Source organism: Rhinoraja longicauda, chromosome 7, assembly GCF_053455715.1.
Source record: "Rhinoraja longicauda isolate Sanriku21f chromosome 7, sRhiLon1.1, whole genome shotgun sequence".
NCBI lineage: Eukaryota > Metazoa > Chordata > Chondrichthyes > Rajiformes > Arhynchobatidae > Rhinoraja > Rhinoraja longicauda.
Genome location: NC_135959.1, coordinates 23291058 through 23307965, shown reverse-complemented (window position 1 = coordinate 23307965; position 16908 = coordinate 23291058). Strand labels below are relative to the sequence as shown.

At 41.2% G+C, this 16908-nt stretch overlaps 1 protein-coding gene across 6 annotated transcripts in view; it reads left to right on the top strand.

The window, feature by feature from the left end:
- pcdh9 (protocadherin 9) overlaps window positions 1–16908 on the top strand; it is a 697317-nt gene that overhangs the window by 420059 nt on the left and 260350 nt on the right. For 3 of the 6 annotated variants that reach the window (XM_078402259.1, XM_078402257.1, XM_078402258.1), the window contains exon 2: window positions 11877–11952. In XM_078402259.1, coding sequence (XP_078258385.1) covers window positions 11877–11952 — 76 coding nt within the window. Of the gene's footprint in view, window positions 1–11750; window positions 11953–16908 lie in introns of all 6 variants that reach the window. The other 3 variants (XM_078402256.1, XM_078402254.1, XM_078402255.1) reach the window with 1 other exon arrangement.

Sequence of the window (16908 nt, the reverse complement as noted above, 5' to 3'; positions counted from 1 at the left end):
TGCTACTTCTGAATGTTTGCTGGATTTGCAGTAGAATGGAGTACATTTTCATCTGTTTCCTACCACTGAGGCTCAATGAGGTGGTTTCTGCATCTTAGTAACATGTTTAGAATTTTTTTAAAACACATCCCCATCAACACATTCGATATGTAATCAATAATATTTGTGTGTCTTATCAGTTACTGTGTTGAATTTTGCTGTTAAACTAGAGAGCAGTCTGTTTGATTCTTGGGATTCAATATCCTGGGTGATTCAGGACATTGTTGATTATATAGAACAGTCAGCATCAATGAGTGCAATTTGTTGTGAATAGATGTTAATGAGTCTTTTTCCATTTGTCGACTAAAGACAGGACCTTTAGTGAAACAATACTTGCCTTGAATGAATGATATTAATTGGAATTAGATCAGCTAATCCCTGTGAACTGGATAAAGTTGTCAGCATTTCTGTAACCTCAGTGGGTAGGGCAGCTGAAACAGTCCTTCTCCCCAGAGATGCTGCCTGTCCCGCTGAGTTACTCCAACATTTTGTGTCTATCTTCAGTGTAAACAACGTCCTGCACCTTTCCATCAAAAATGATTTCGATTCTCTGTACTATTGTTCACCAGAAACCAATTTAATCCCTGCCATAGAGTCACAGAGTTATACAGCACAGAAACGGGGCATTTGGCCCAACTCATCCATGCTGAACAAGATGCTCAACACCAATGTAGAAACCAGGAACTGCAGATACTGGTTTAAAGAAAAGGGCATCCTGGCCATCTCATTTTCTCTCCTCTACCTTCTGGAAGAAGATACAGTAGTCTGAAATCTCAGATTTCCATTGCCATTGCTATTGTTTCACCATCGCTATGAGACTCCTGAACCAATTGTCTCTTTCAATCCCCCTTCCCAAAGTGCTGCCATATATTCTTACTCTTAACTTTACCTCATTTGGTTATTCCATTTTTATTCTTTTTATACTACTTCAGTTTGCACTACAATCTTTGCAACATTCTGCTTTTTTTAATTCACCATTGCACTTATTGCTATCTGAACAAGTTATATTAATGAACATACAGAAGTCTGGAGGTTTTGTTTACATTGCTCATATCGTGGTCCACGGTGAATTCTATCCTGTACAAGTAGTAGTGTTTCCAGCTCTATCCAATAACGCAAGCTATCAGATCACTGGTGGGAAAGCTATGGTGAGGTAAAACACTGTTCTATAACACTGGGGATGTTACCAGTAAACCATTAGAGTCAAACTGTGACACGAGCTGAACATCACGCTCATGAAATCAGAGAGCTGCGATTGAGGCGTTAAATATTTCATTCACAACCACCCTGTGGCACTGTTCCAAGTGATTTATAATGTTCCTAAAATTCTGTTGGCATCCAGCCGGAAATGTGGAGCATGGTGAGGTGTTTACTCAAAGGTCCCATGTAAACAGGTTAACTCCCCTTCGCCTGTTTCTTTGCACATTCGCCAAGCTGAAGATATAGTGGGAGATCAGGGGCAGACCAATTTCTCTCCGGGGATGAATAAAGTTTTATCGTACCGTACCGTATATTCTGCATGGTGGTATTTTTCTCATTGCACTGCCTGTTGTACGTGCATATGGCTTCATTACACTCATGTATGGATAGCACACAAACTACATTTTTCACTGTATCCCAGTACATATGACAATAATAAACCAAGTAATAAATACAGCAGTCCGAGTTTCCAGTCCTGACATTACTTTAGATCAGTGATAGTATCTTCCATCTCCTCTCCCTGGCATCACTTGTCTCTGGTGGGCTTCTCATGGAGCCCGATGGGGCAATATCATCCACTGCTGGCCGCCCAGGTCTCTGGTCAGGAAAACTGTGATGTGTAATACCTGACCAAATGTGGTTGCCCTTTCAATGAACAGGAGAGATCGTTTCCCATGAAATATGGAACATAGAACTGGCCCTTCAGCCCATCATGTCTTTGATGCCAATGATACCAATTTAAAATACACATTTGCCTGCATAGGGTCTATAACACTCTGTCACCTGCATACTCATTCAAAATTAAATTTCTAAATATCTCTTAAATGTTGTTATTGTATGTGTTTTCACCACTTCCCCAAGCATTGTGTTCCATTCACCCTGCTGCCTGACCTGGTGAGTATTTACAACATCTTCTGTTTTTATTCTTCTTTCGCCCTGTTTCTCAACTATATCATGATCCAAGGCAGCCTATGCCACACTGCGGAATGACAACAGCCTTGTTCACTGGGTATAACCGTTATCACACTCACATTGACTCTCAATCACATATTGGACCTAAAGGGAAACTAATACAGCATTTGTTGATATACAAACCTGGATTCAATAGACAATAGACAATAGGTGCAGGAGGAGGCCATCCGGCCCTTCGAGCCAGCACCGCCATTCAATGTGATCATGGCTGATCATTCTCAATCAGTTCCCCGTTCCTGCCTTCTCCCCATACTCCGCTAACCTTAAGAGCTCTATCTAGCTCTCTTTTGAATGCATTCAGAGAATTGGCCTCCACTGCCTTCTGAGGCAGAGATTCCTGTTGCTTTACAAGCTTCAGGGGGCATTGTAAGGGCAACCAATGACCCAAAAAGACCAAGCACCTTCTTTGTTATGAAACATGGCACATGTCAGATATTGAGACATTATCTGCATGTGGAATAAGTAAGGAAAACCTTTGCTTGTAAAGATTTGCCTTGAATGCCCTGTTTCCCTCACATTGCTGTTTGCACACCCAATCTCTGCTTCATCCCGCACTTTGCATCAGTTTAGAACAAGGCTGGAATTTTTAACAAGTTAGTTGAAGTGCAAACATTACACATGAAGGGAAGGTGTGAATCTCCAAATGACAATAATTTGATACATGCAACTTGACTTTGGCAGAAGAGAAATAAAAAAGGCGATAAAGTTTGCTGGTGGAATCCTACTTCCAATTTATTCCATAACATTCCAGCAAGGCTTAGCAATTTTGTGAAGTGAAACTGAAGGCGCCCATAATGAGACTGATTCATTAGTGTCAAAGCAGTCAGCCACTAATGAATGGAACAATGACTTCCCTTGTTGGAAAATAGCTCCAGCATTTTGTTTTAAATTCTCACCAACTGCTGCTTCGTTATCACGCTGCAATGTTATTGCTTTCTAAGGAAGGAATTCAGAAAACAAAACACATTCCTTAAGCCACCAGCCTCTCTGGTCAGGTTCCCACTGCCTCTCCAAGCAAGGAATATGCTGAGTGACTGCCAACTTCCCTTCCTTCACCAAAATAGGACTCATTCAGGCATTGCAGCACAAATAACCAATTGATTTGTGCTTACAGCTTGGAAAATGTCTGATTTCAGAACCACAATGCCTTTAAACTAATGGGGAAAAATCAACTGCAAGCTCACATTCTTTCCAGATGTATATATGAAATAGAAGCAGGACAAGACAACAGAGTCAGCATTGCTCTTCAATGGGATGATGGTTGATCTGATCAATGGATTTACATAACTGATCCCCATAACACTCAATTCCCCGACATACAAAATCCTTCGACCTCAGCTCTGAATATATTCTGTAATTTCAAATATCAATAGGCCTCTGATAGATGTAATAAATTGGAAAATATCCATTGTCCTAACCTGCGATTTTGCCCACTAGTTCTAGATTTTCCTTCAGGGAAAACATTTACATAGGATCCACCATGTCACAAGCCCTCGCTTGTCTCAACCACAAAGAGTGTAGATTAGGTGTGCAAACTATCTCACTCCCAAATACGGGACAAGGTGACATCACTGCCCGGCGCCCCATGTGACCTCACCCAGCCAGCGGCCACGTGCTCCCGCTCCACCAACGGCGGCTGCCCGAGCCGGGAGGCGGGTTGCTAAGCAACCTCCGTTAGGCGAGCACGCTCGGTCCCGCTCCCCGAACACACTCTGTTAGCCTACACTGTCCTGGCCGACAGCGGCCCGCGGGCCTAATACGGAACGAGGGCGGTCCCGTACGGGACAAACCAATTTAGCCCAAAATATGGGATGTCCCGGCTAATACGGGACAGTTGCCAACCTTAGTGTAGATCGAGCCCACACAATCTTACATCCTGCATCAACTTGATCTTATGGCGAGTCTGGAGGCTCGTTCTTTGTTGAAGAAGTTTATTGCGATAGCAACATTCGATTACAATGTATAACGAACGAGATTACAGACAACCATTAATTCTAACTGTTCACTTCGAAGAAGTCTCCTAACTAACTGGTTTTGGGCGCCAAAACCACACGTGACGACACTGTCCAATCAGCGGGCTCAACTCCCTGGACCAATCCCTACGGTCGCACTCACACGTGACCTTGCTGGCCAATCTGAGGGTTCGACTCCCAGGACTAATCTCTATGGTCGCTACAATCTCCAGATTCCCTTTGCCATACTGTTTCTAAAGCAAAAATATCCTGTCCTAGAGAAAGAAACTGCATACAGTCCTCCAGATGTGGTCCCATCTGCATTCTGCACAGTTTTATGTTGAATTAAAGCAAAACTTTAACTATTAGGTATAATAAAGGATGAACCTCCAAGTATTTCTAGCCTTGCTGTAATTCTGATGGAAATGGCACAGAAACTCTGGCAAACAAATGTGGTAATCATTCAAATATCGGAACTTGTGAATAAGTTGTAGCAGCAGCCTTAAGCGTGTTCTGCCTTTCAATAAGATCATAGTTGGTCTGATTATAACTTCAACTCTACAATCATTTCTATCCATTGTAATCACTCACTGCCACTGCTTATCAACAACTTATCTCCCACTGCCTTAAAATTGTTCAAATAATCTACTACCACCCTTTGAGAGAGAGTTCCAAAGACTAATGATCCTCTGAGACACAACATGTGCTTCATCTCCTCTTAAATGTGTGACCCCTTATTTTAAAACAGTGACCCATGTTCAAGATTGTCCATAAAAGGAAACATCCTCTCCACATCCACTCTATCAAGAATCCAACTTTTATTCTTCTATATTCCATCTGGTGCCAGAAATACTTGGGAAATGTATCTATTTGCAATTTGCATGCACTGCAGGTTCAGCCTGTTACATGCACGGTGGTCTAATGAAACATTGATCAGTACAATGCAGGAACATGCCCTTTGGCTCACCATGTCTCTAATGACCAGCATGCCAATTTAAACCACACATCTGCTTGCATGTGATCTATAAGGAAATTCAGCATGCCTCCAATGATTCTTACTGATGTCTACAGAGCAAATGGCTGCACATTCAGAGGAGGTGAGATTGGAGTGGGTAAGGGGAGTGGTATGTAGTACTATGTAGACACAGGGAGAAGGATCACGATCCAAAACATCACCTATCCTTGTACTCCAGAGATGCTGCCTGACCCACTAAGTTACCACTGAGGCACTTCATGTCTTTTTTTTTTAGCCCAACTAGAACTTTTGAGTTTGGAACCAACAAACTCTTCACAATTTGCAGTGAGCCAAATTGCCAGCATCAGCTTTGCAATTCACTGAGGGAAATATTAAATTAATAGCTATCCAACCAATAATCTCATCAGATGTTTAGAATCATTTATACGTCTCTGGATTTCCAGTCATTGAAGTGAGGGGGCCAATATTCCTCAGTAGAAATTCTACTTGTTCTTGACTTCAGATCACTATCAGTGGATAATATAAATCAATTGCCAGTCAAGTTCGTATTCTTGCTACATCCCTGGAGTACCTTCTAATGTTACCACAATCCCAGGATCATCTGCAGAGTGAACATCTTCTGGGAGACGTTCTATAAACACTAGGGCATCCACCATAATCCCAGCACCACAAACATTCAATTGCCCATCTAGAACCAGAAATCTTTACTTGGAAGAATGCTCACATTGTATACCTAAAGCTGTGAATATAGGAATTGTTAACGACTGAAATTCTTAAGTGAAGACATATCAATTCTTTATATATTTATAGGTTGTAGAGAATTATGCACACGGTTGTGGAATCTGATCTCAAGACACTGCCTTAACGAGATTACCATAGGATAAAAATGATTTTGACAGTGCAGCACGGTGGTGCAGTGGCAGAGTTGCTGCCTTACAGCCCATACAACGCCAGAGACCCGGGTTCGATCCTGACTATGGGTGCTGTCTGTATGGAGATTGTATGTTCACCCCGTCACCTGCGTGGATTTTCTCAGAGATCTTCGGTTTCCTGATGTACAGGTTTGTAGGTTAATTGGCTTGGTAAAATTGTAAATTGTCCCTAGTGTGTGTAGGGCGGTGTGAGTGCACGGGGATCACTGGCCGGTGTGCGGACTCAGTGGGCCGACTGTATCTCTAAACTAAACTAGACTCATTTAGTTACCATATGTCAATGCACATCACACAGGTGTGCTATTAAAAGTGAAAAACAAAAGAAAAAGACAAGCGACTGGCTGGCTGCCTTGTGTACAGCACCTTCACCAGAACAAACTAACAAACTAACAAACAAACACAGACGTATCCCCTAGGCAGAGGATTCTAAACCAGAGTGTTACAGTTATAGAGAAAGTGCAGATAAGAAAAATCCAAAAAATGCGATGAGATAGACTGGGAGATTGGGCTTACACTTTAGCAACACTGTTAAGTAGTCTGATAACAATGGGGAAGAAGTTGGCCCTGAATATGGAAGTGTGCGCTTTCAAACTTTTGTATTTTCTTTTGACAGCAGAGGGGAGAAGGGAGAATGATCCATGTGAAAATGGTCCTTGATTATGTTAGCTGCTTTCTCTGGGTAGCGTGGTGTAGATGGAGTTGATGGGGGAAGACTGGTTTTGTTTGATGAATGGGGTGGCATCTACAAGTTTCTCTAACTTCTTACAGTCTTGGACAGAGCTGTTGCCAAACCAAGCTATGAGCATCCAGATAGGATGCTTTCTATGGCGCCTGTGTTGAGGTAGGTAAGAGTCATTGGAGACATGCCAAACATCTTCAGTCTTCTGAGAAAGTAGAGACGTTGGTGTGCTTTATTTGTGGATATGTCACAGCATTGCTCCTGAGTGATTGATCCTTTGTAATGGATTTCCAAGTTGGAAAGGGTGTCGTGAAATCATGTCACATTTTCGATTTGCAGCTTATTAGCAGAGAGGCACAGGAGGGAAGCTGATCATTCTGCAGAAAGCAGTAAAGAGTGATGAAAGTTAAAGAAAGTGCCAGCATTTGCCTTGCAGTTTTAATTTCTTTCACATTAGATAAAAGGAAATTCTCTGCTCGTCAAATTATTTTATGTTATTAATATATAGAAAGTGGTGCGATATATATGCTACAGTAAAAATAAAAGGAAGCAATACATTGTAAATGTGTCTTTACCATTGTAAATATAGAATACCCGTGAACACTAGCAAATGCAACACAGAGTGGTGAAAATGAGCTCTGTTGAAGGAAAATAAATAATAATAATAATGCATGTGAGGCATGTTTCTTGGGTTCAAATTACAAATGTGAAGTGAAGTTTTCAGCTAAAGTTAAGAAACAAAAACAGGATACGCCTACCATTCAATATAATTGCGGCTGATCTGAACTTGGTCTCGGATCTATTTTCTCCCCATCACCTTTGACATCTTCACAGTCTAAGAATCCGTCCAAGCCACAAATATATTCAATGACTCAATCTTCAGATGTCCCTTAGGTAGAGAACTCCGATAATCTATAACCCTTTACACTCAAATCAAAATCATTTACATTTTACCAAACATGCAATATGCAATCAACAAGCACAGAGAGTTTTAGAATTCCATTGGAGTTTTAACAAATTTTACAGAGTTCATTTAAATGTGGTAACTAGGTGAGATTTGAATAAAGCAGCTGAAAATGAGTTTATCACAATTTTTTAATTGTCGTCGTCAATTCCACACTTCTGGATGGTATGTTTTAAATTAATGAAATTCACATGCTCCTGATTTGTGCTAGTTATAATTGATAGGTATACCATCTGGTTAACGATGTCCAATTTAATTTCCCTGAAGTATATTTGTGAACCAAATGCATTCTCTATATTATAACTGTCTGTTACACATGAGTCAAGAGGGTTTTATTGTCATATGTCCCAGATAGAACAATGAAATTCTTACTTGCAGCAGCATAACAGAATATGTAAACATAGTACAGTAAACAATAATAAACGAGAAAAAAGGTTCACTGTGTGTATAAATACACATACTCACACATATATATATATATATATATATATATATATACACACACACACATATGTATATATATACATATACATGCACACACATACACATACAAAAAACAAACAATAATAGTGTAATAATAACAATAAAGGGCTATGTAGTTCATTGTTAATGTGGTTAATTGTTCTACAATTGTGCTACAATTGATTTAAACATAATTAATTCTCCTTTAAAATTTGTAGTCTAATGCTTACAATGCCCAGCATCTCAAGTGAGAGCCCAGTCAAAAAAAATGGACAAAGCTGTAAGAGCTAGATCAGTCAGATCTGCAAACACCTCTCTTTCTCTCCATCTTTCTCCATCTCTGCCATGGTGATCTGAAAAAAGTCATTCTTTGATCAAGTTTCTGATCACCTTTTTTTTTAAAACATCTCCTCCTGTGACACGTTTTCAAGTTGTTTGATTCCACTCCTGTGAAGAGCATTTGAATGTTCTGCTGTGTTAAAAGTGCCTATTGTTGTTGTTCATGTCATAAGTGAATGGATGTACGGGAGTTGACAAGGCGGTTTTTGTTCAGTAGGTCAGTTCCAGGAAAATGCATTTGCTCTGAAATTAATCCAAAATTAGAATGGGAGTAGACCATCAGTCCTCTCATGCTTGCTAAACCAATGAATTGATCATGGCTGATTTAATATTTGAATATTTGTCTTGGCTTCACTATTATGTCTGAGCCTAAAGGTCTTCACTCCGCTGCTGTCTAAAAGTCTGTCTCCTTTAGCCTTGAATATACTGGATGACCTGATCTACACAGCGATGTAAACTGAAGATTTCCAAAGTTGCACAGCCTTTGAGAGGGGAAATTCATCCTCTGTCTTAAATGGGTGGACCCTTAGTCAAAGAATATGCCCCCAGATTTTAGATTCACCCAGCAAGGGAAACATGCTCTACATCTAACCTGTTGAACTTCCCCAGAATCATGTACCTTTCAAGAAGATCACCGCTTATTCCTTGAAATGTTAGTGGATAGCAGCTCAATTCACTCAATTGTCCATCAAAGAAGGAAAACCCCTTCATTCCAGCAATGAACCCAGTGAACCTTTTCTGAACTGCTCTTATGCAAACATGTCCCTCCCGAAATTTGATCAAAACTGCACATTACACTTCAGAGCAAAAATAAAACAAGTTGCTGGAGGAATACATTGGGGCGATCAGCATCTGCGGAGGAAAAATAATTATCAATGTTTCAGGTTGGGAGCTGCATCAGGACTTTCCTAAAATGTTTACATTTCTCAATGTACTGTGCTTAGATACTGTTCAACCTGCTGATTTCTTCAAGCAGTTTATTTTTTGCTCCAGACTGCAGTCTCTTGGGTCTACATTTTACTGCTCCACTACAAAGTCTCTTCAAGGCACGAGGACTTTGGAAAAGTTTTCCTCTTCACTTCGACAGGAACTGTGTCTCCATAATACTTTAGATGTGGTCTCCCACTGCTCTGCGCAGTCTAACAAGACTTTACTACTTTTACATTACGACCACTTTAGAATAGAAAACAACAATCCATTTGCTTTCCACATTGCTTGCTTCAAATGAACTCTAGCTTTCTGTGGGGTGTTTAGCCGGATGGGATGTTTTTTGTGCACTTAAGCTGCTACAGATAATGTTGTGTCACAAAAAAGAGGTGCATTTTCACCACATCCTCCGTAACCTCAGAGCATTTCATTGTACTTTACCACAGCATAAATGCATTGGAAAAAAATAGTTTGTGGAGAAAACAAGGCAGCCAATTTGTGCACAGCCACTTCTGTGCAAAGTGAAACGGAGTTAATGTTTCAGAATTGGATTTGTTGCAGTTCTGAAGTTCTTTCCAGAAATTGTGCGTGACCTGCTGAGTTTTTTCAGCATGACCTTTTTTCTTTATTTATGATTTCAGCCTGGGGATCTGGTTTAGGATTGTTGGTTGGTAGAAAGAAATATTAACTAGGACATTAGGGAGATCTCCTCCTTGAAATAGAACCACAAGATCATTCACCATTCACTCGAGTGAACAGACAGTGCCTCTGCTAAATACCTCATCCAAGAGGCAGTAATAAAGCTGGCACTATACTCACTCAGTGCTGAAATGTCAGCTAGACCTTTGTGTGGAAATGTAGCCCTCGAAAGGCAAAAGATACATCAACTTGATACCATCCACTCATAGGATTTAGTCCAGTAACTGGGGCTGGGGGAGCTTAATTAGGGACACAGTGAAACCAACTTCAAATGTCATAAGATCATAAGTGACAGAGACAGAATTTGGCCTTTCAGCCCATCATGTCTACTCCGCCATTCAATCATGGCTGATCTATCTCTCCCTCCTAACCCTATTCCACTGCCTTCTCCCCATAACCTCTGACACCAGTACTAATAAATAATCTATCTATCTCTGCCTTAAACATATCAATTGACTTGGCATCTCCAGCCTTCTGTGGCAAAGAATTCCACAAGCTTCCACAATGTCAAGTTTCCAAACAATAATTTCCCCATTAGCCAACATCTCCACAATTTGTACTGAACTGCAGGTTTTTTTAAATGGCTAAACATGGATTCCCAAGACACAATGTGATTTGCAGCTGCCATTATGTCTTGTTCTTGTTGGCTGACAAGAATGAAATTTAATCCTCATTCAGGAGGGCATAGTGGCACAGGTTGTAGTGTTACGGTCTCACAGTCCCTGAGACCCAGGTTCAATTCTGGCCTCGAATGCTGTCTGTGTGGATTTTGTATGTTCTCCCTGAGCTCTCCTCCCCACCCCCCGCCCCCTGCATCTCAAAGACATGCTACTTGTCTGAAGAAGGGTCTCGACCCGAAACGTCACCCATTCCTTCTCTCCCGAGATACTGCCTGACCTGCTGAGTTACTCCAGCATTTTGTGAATAAATCTACTTGTTGGATCAATTGGCCACTGTGAATTGCCCTTAGAGTGTGGGTGAATTGAATAATCTGGAATGAGTTGATGGGAATGTGGGGAGCATAAAATGGAATTAGTGTAGGATTTGTGTCACTGAAAGTCCTGTTTTCATGCCCGAATGACTGACCCTATGGCACTTATAGACACAGGGAACTGCTGATGCTGGGATCTTGAACAAAACACAAAGAGCTGGAGGAACTCAGCAGGTAGGCAGCATCCGTGGAGGGAATGGGCAAGCAATCTTTCCGATCCGGACCCTTAGAAAGGTTGCGACCTGAAGCGTCATCTGTCCTTTCCCTCCACAGATGCTGCCTGACCTGTTGAGTTCCTCCAGCACTCAGTGTTTTGAGATATGGTTCATGTGTAAGGGTTACATGGCCAGAAATGGATTTAGAGTTGAAAATTCTACCAATGGAATTCCCTTTAATTAAGAAGCCATGATTATATATCTAAACATACCTGTAGGTTTCTTTGTAAATGTCTTTTTTCTCCTAAATGATTGCTTGTTATAGAAGAGAATAAATAGTAAGTTGCCCTTTCTTCTGGGGTGAGTGGGGCAAAGGAGTAAGTCAGGATAGTATGTCCGAATGTGGGGGTGGGAATGAAGCAAAGAAGAGCATTAACGCCCATGTCTTTGCTCTTCTTTCTAGTCTCAGAGGCGCGTTACATTTCACCTCCCCGATGGCTCCCAGGAAAGCTGCAGTGATAGTGGTCTAGGAGACCATGAGCCGGTAAATGGTGGCCCGCTGATCTCACACCCTCTCCCTCTGGTTCAGCCGCAGGACGAGTTCTACGAGCAGGCTTCCCCAGACAAGAGGACCGAGGCCGATGGGAATTCTGACCCGAATTCTAGTAAGTGACCGCTTCTTCGTCTTCCAGACATTAGTGCAATGCAATCGAAACCTCACTCAGCTAGGAGCCACATTAACCTTTTCCTTAGTGCTCAGTTCTTCCCCTGCCAGAGGTTACGAGGTCACTTGTCATTGTCTCCATTCTCTATTTTGGAAGTGGTTCCCAGGTGAATGTGGAACTACTGGTCAGATTACTTACAGCAATGTTTCTGAGCCTCTCTTTCCACAGTGCAGAGGAAAGCTTGCAGCTTCATTGCCTCTGAGGAGGTCTCATTTTAACAGTGTATAAACTAGGATGTATATGATCTATGCAATGTCATTTTTTCCAAATTTGTTTCAATTCCAAGCTATGTGTGCCCTTGGGATTCGGCAGGGGTTGGATTGGGACTGGTGGTAGGAAGTGGTTAATGAGGGAGATGGTCAAGCTGTCTGCCTTTCTCTCTGTTGATTTTCTCCAATGACCTCCTATTCATATCACGGGAGACTAGGAACTGTGGTGCAAGTTTAAATATTCTGTAAATTCCATCCCCCTTGCAAATGTTACTTTGGTGAAGCAGCAGAAATAGATGCTGTGGCTATTTATCTTGGAAAGGATCACTGATATTTGGATGCCAATTTCCATTCACTGAGATATGCTGATATAATTGGTTGTTGAATGGGTTTCCTTACACCGCAATGTTTTTTTTTGTGCGTGAATTGTAACCTGATCTTCTGTAATCTTGTCTGTTGCAACAGTTTATGAAAATTTATCAGACATACTCATGAATGAGATGTTTACAAACCCTTTTTGTGTGTCATTTTAAATTAATTTATGAGTAGCATATAAGTCATTACTTTTGAAAGATCTAATTGGTTGCCTGCTGTTCTTTAATTACAAATTTCTGCATAATTTGAATTTTTATCAGACTTCAGTGCTTTACATTGTGGTATATTAATGGAACCAACATTTGCATTTGTGGGACAAACAGATTGCAAGCTGCAAAAGTGTGCAGATTAATTAGCTTCTGATCTTGCTTTCTAACTTATGAAATAATAATTCTAAATTCTCACTGAGCCATAGAGTCATACAGTACAGAAACAAGCCCTTTGGCCCAACTTTCCCATGGCGACAAGATGATCTATCTACACTAGTCCTACCTACCCACATTTGGCTCCTATCACTCCAACCTTTCCTATCCATGTACCTATCCAAATGTTTTTAAAATGTTGTTATAGTATCTGCCTCAACTACCTCCTCTGGCAGCTCATTCCATATACCCAGCTCATTCCATATACCCAACGCATTCTGTGTGAAAGAGTTGCCCTTCAGGTTTCCATTAAACCTTTCCCTTCTCACCTTAAACCTATGTCCTCTTGTTTTTGATTTCCCCTATTTTGGGTAAAAAATTGTTTACCCATTCTATTCCCCTCATGATCTTATACACCAATATAAGATCTCCCCTCATCCTCCGGCGCTCCAAGGAATAAAGTCCTAACCTGTCCAACTTCTCCCTCGAGATGCTTGATAAAGTAGCAGTGAAGATAATGGATTTCACCAGAGTGGAAGTAATGGATTTGGCACATTGATGTTGTGGCATTTAGATTGACCAGAAGTAATAGTTCTGTGATGGTTCTGATTTGCCTTTGGGGTAGAGATGGAGCTCACTGACTTCTGGCAGATGTGCTTGCTGCCTGCTCAGCAGAACGTGTTACAAATGTCAATGTTGAGATCTTGATGGATTAGAGAATGGCCCATTTATCTGCTTTACTCCAGTATATAAGAAATGAAAATAGGAGCAGCTATAGGTAATTTGGCCCATCACGCCTGCTCTATCATTCAATATGATCATGGCTGATTCTGCTGGCCTCCACTCCTCATCCTCGTCAGTTCCCCATAACCCTCAATTCCACAATCTTTCAATTATTTAGCTCCCTCCACCTTAATTATATCTAATGATCTCACCTCCGCCATCTTCAACAGCAGAGAATTCCAGAGGTTTACTTCCCTTGAGAGAAAATCCGATGCACCTCAATTTTAAAAGACCAGCACTTTTTTTTTGCAGCTCCGCCCCATTGTCCTTGACTCTCCCACTAGTGAAAACACCTCAACACTTACCCTGTTAAGTCCTCTTTGGACCTTAAGTTTCAATAATGTCACCTGTCATTCTTCTAAAATCCAAGGAATGCAGACTAAACAGTCTAACCTTTCATGATAAGACAACCCTCTCATCTTCACAATTAACCTGGTGAATCTCCATTGAACTGCTTCCAATGTTCTGTATCCTTTTTTTAAGGTAAAGGCCAAAACTATTTTGTTACTGTACAACTATAACAAAAACCTCCCTATTACTAAACTCCAGCCCCTTTACAATGAGGGCCAACATGTCACCTGCCTTCTTAATCTATTTATTCACAAAATGCTGGAGTAACTCAGCAGGTCAGGCAGCATCTCGGGAGAGAAGGAATGGGTGACGTTTCGGGTCTAGACCCTTCTTCAGACCCTTCTTCAGACGTCTGAAGAAGGGTCTCGACCCGAAACGTCACCCATTCCTTCTCTCCCGAGATGCTGCCTGACCTGCTGAGTTACTCCAGCATTTTGTGAATAAATCGATTTGTACCAGCATCTGCAGTTATTTTCTTATACTTCTTAATCTATTTGTTTGACCTGCCTGCGAACCTTCTGTGATTCATGCACTAGAATAATGAACTTCATTCATTTGCAATCTTGTTTCATTTAGATGATAATCTGTGTTGTTAATCTTGCTCCTGATTGCTGATGAGGTTTGAGTAGTGCCTTGAGATGGGAAGGTATATGCGCTGCATGAAAAATTCCACACAGATAGTCGAGCCGAAAGAGACCCAAAGAGGACTTTAGTATTTTAAACCTTTTGTGTATGAGCTGCGATGTCAAAATATGTTTAAGACTGGCATATCCCTGAAAGAAAGCTCGGGTGTATGTGCTTTGTATCATCCTAATACTCAAGGAAAGTAGAGCAAGCATATGTTAGAGAATAGTATAGGAGCAAAGAGGTCCTTCTGCAGTTGTATAGGGCCCTGGTGAGACCACATCTGGACTATTGCGTGCAGTTTTGGTCTCCTAATTTGAGGAAGGACATCCTTGCTATTGAGGCAGTGCAGCGTAGGTTCATGAGGTTAATCGCTGGGATGGTGGGACTGTCATATGAGAAAAGATTAGACAGACTGGGCTTGTATTCACTGGAATTTAGAAGGATGAGAGGGGATCTAAGAGAGGCGTGGAAAATTATAAAAGGACTGGACAAGCTAGATGCAGGAAAAATGTTCCCAATGTTGGGGGTGTCCAGAACCAGGGGCTACAGTCTAAGAATAAAGAGGAGGCCATTTAAAACTGAGAAGAAACTTTTTCACCCAGAGAGTTGTGAATTTGTGGAATTCTCTGCCTCAGAAGGCAGTGGAGGCCAATTCACTGGATGAATTTAAAAGAGAGTTAGATAGAGCTCTAGGGGCTAGTGGAATGAAGGGATATGGGGAGAAGGCAGGCACAGGTTACTGATTGTGGGTGATCAGCCATGATCACAATGAATGGCGGTGCTGTCTCAAAGGTCCAAATGGCCTCCTCCTGCACCTATTTTCTATGTTTCTATGTTTCTAAAAACTGTTTGCTCAGAGAAGCCAAGAAATTGGGAGAGGGTAAGCTGCAAATGTGAGTAATGCTGAATTTAATTAATAAAAGTTTTATCTTTAAAATAAGTTTCCTTTTTTTCATGGTTTCATTGCTTTTCTTTGATAGCAAGAATGACATACGATTTATTAAACAAGGGAATGAAACTTTGGACGAAAACCGGAAGTCCAAAGAAAATAGTTTACCTAAATTTAAGGAAAAAGGGATTCTTTTTCATGTGTTTTTTAAAATAGTTCATATTCGGCGCAAATTTGTCAAATTAAAATGGTCCTATCTTGGCCACATGAAACAGGATATACAAATGTTGGCACATAAAGTTGTCAATTATTTGCACAGGCAGTGTGGGTAGGGTTGGAACCAGATGGGGAGGAAGTATGAACAGATGGAACCACATGCAGGGAGGGGAAAGATAAAAGTGAACAATAGGGAGAAAAAAAAGGTGGATGGGAGAGTGTGGATGGGAAGAGAATTCTGGCAGTGTGGGTTACCTGAAAATGGAAAACTCAACATTAATGTAATTGGATTGTAGGCTGGATTACTGGTACATGCAAAGCAATCACATCAGTATTATTCCTTCATTTGCCTGCACACCCACAACCAATTCTGTCTTACACATGCTGAATAACACCTTTTGGGGTGTGAGGAACATACAGAATACCAAAGCAATAGACAATAAACAATAGACAATAGACAATAGGTGCAGGAGTAGGCCATTCAGCCCTTCGAGCCAGCACCGCCATTCAATGCGATCATGGCTGATCACTCTCAATCAGTACCCCGTTCCTGCCTTCTCCCCATACCCCCTCACTCTACCCTGCCTCTACTTCATACACCCTTCTGAGACAGGAATTCAAGACCCAACTCAACTGACAGGAAACTGGAAATTATCTGTTGGATTGCACGGATTGTCTCTTTAATGATGATCATCACTATCAGGCAATGTAAAAATCCACCTGGTTAATTAATGCCCTTCAAAGACAAGAAATCTGCTAACAATACCGACTCTATCACATGGCACCAAACCCACAACATGGAGCGTGCCTCTAACCTCCCCCTCAAAATAAGGCAGCAAGTCATTAGATTCAAGCAATGACAACTCATGGCTTGAGGTAGGGGTGCACATGCAATGTGCTGGTTTGGCCATAAAAACAAATACAAAATAAAAGTAAATATAATATTATGTAATGGCAGAGATCGGAATTTAACTAATCATGCTCATGCAAGCTATTTGGGGGAGCCAACAGCTTCATTCTTGATACTTTCTGACAATATTTTAACCCCGTCACGGATATATATCCAATTCCCTTTTGAAAGTCA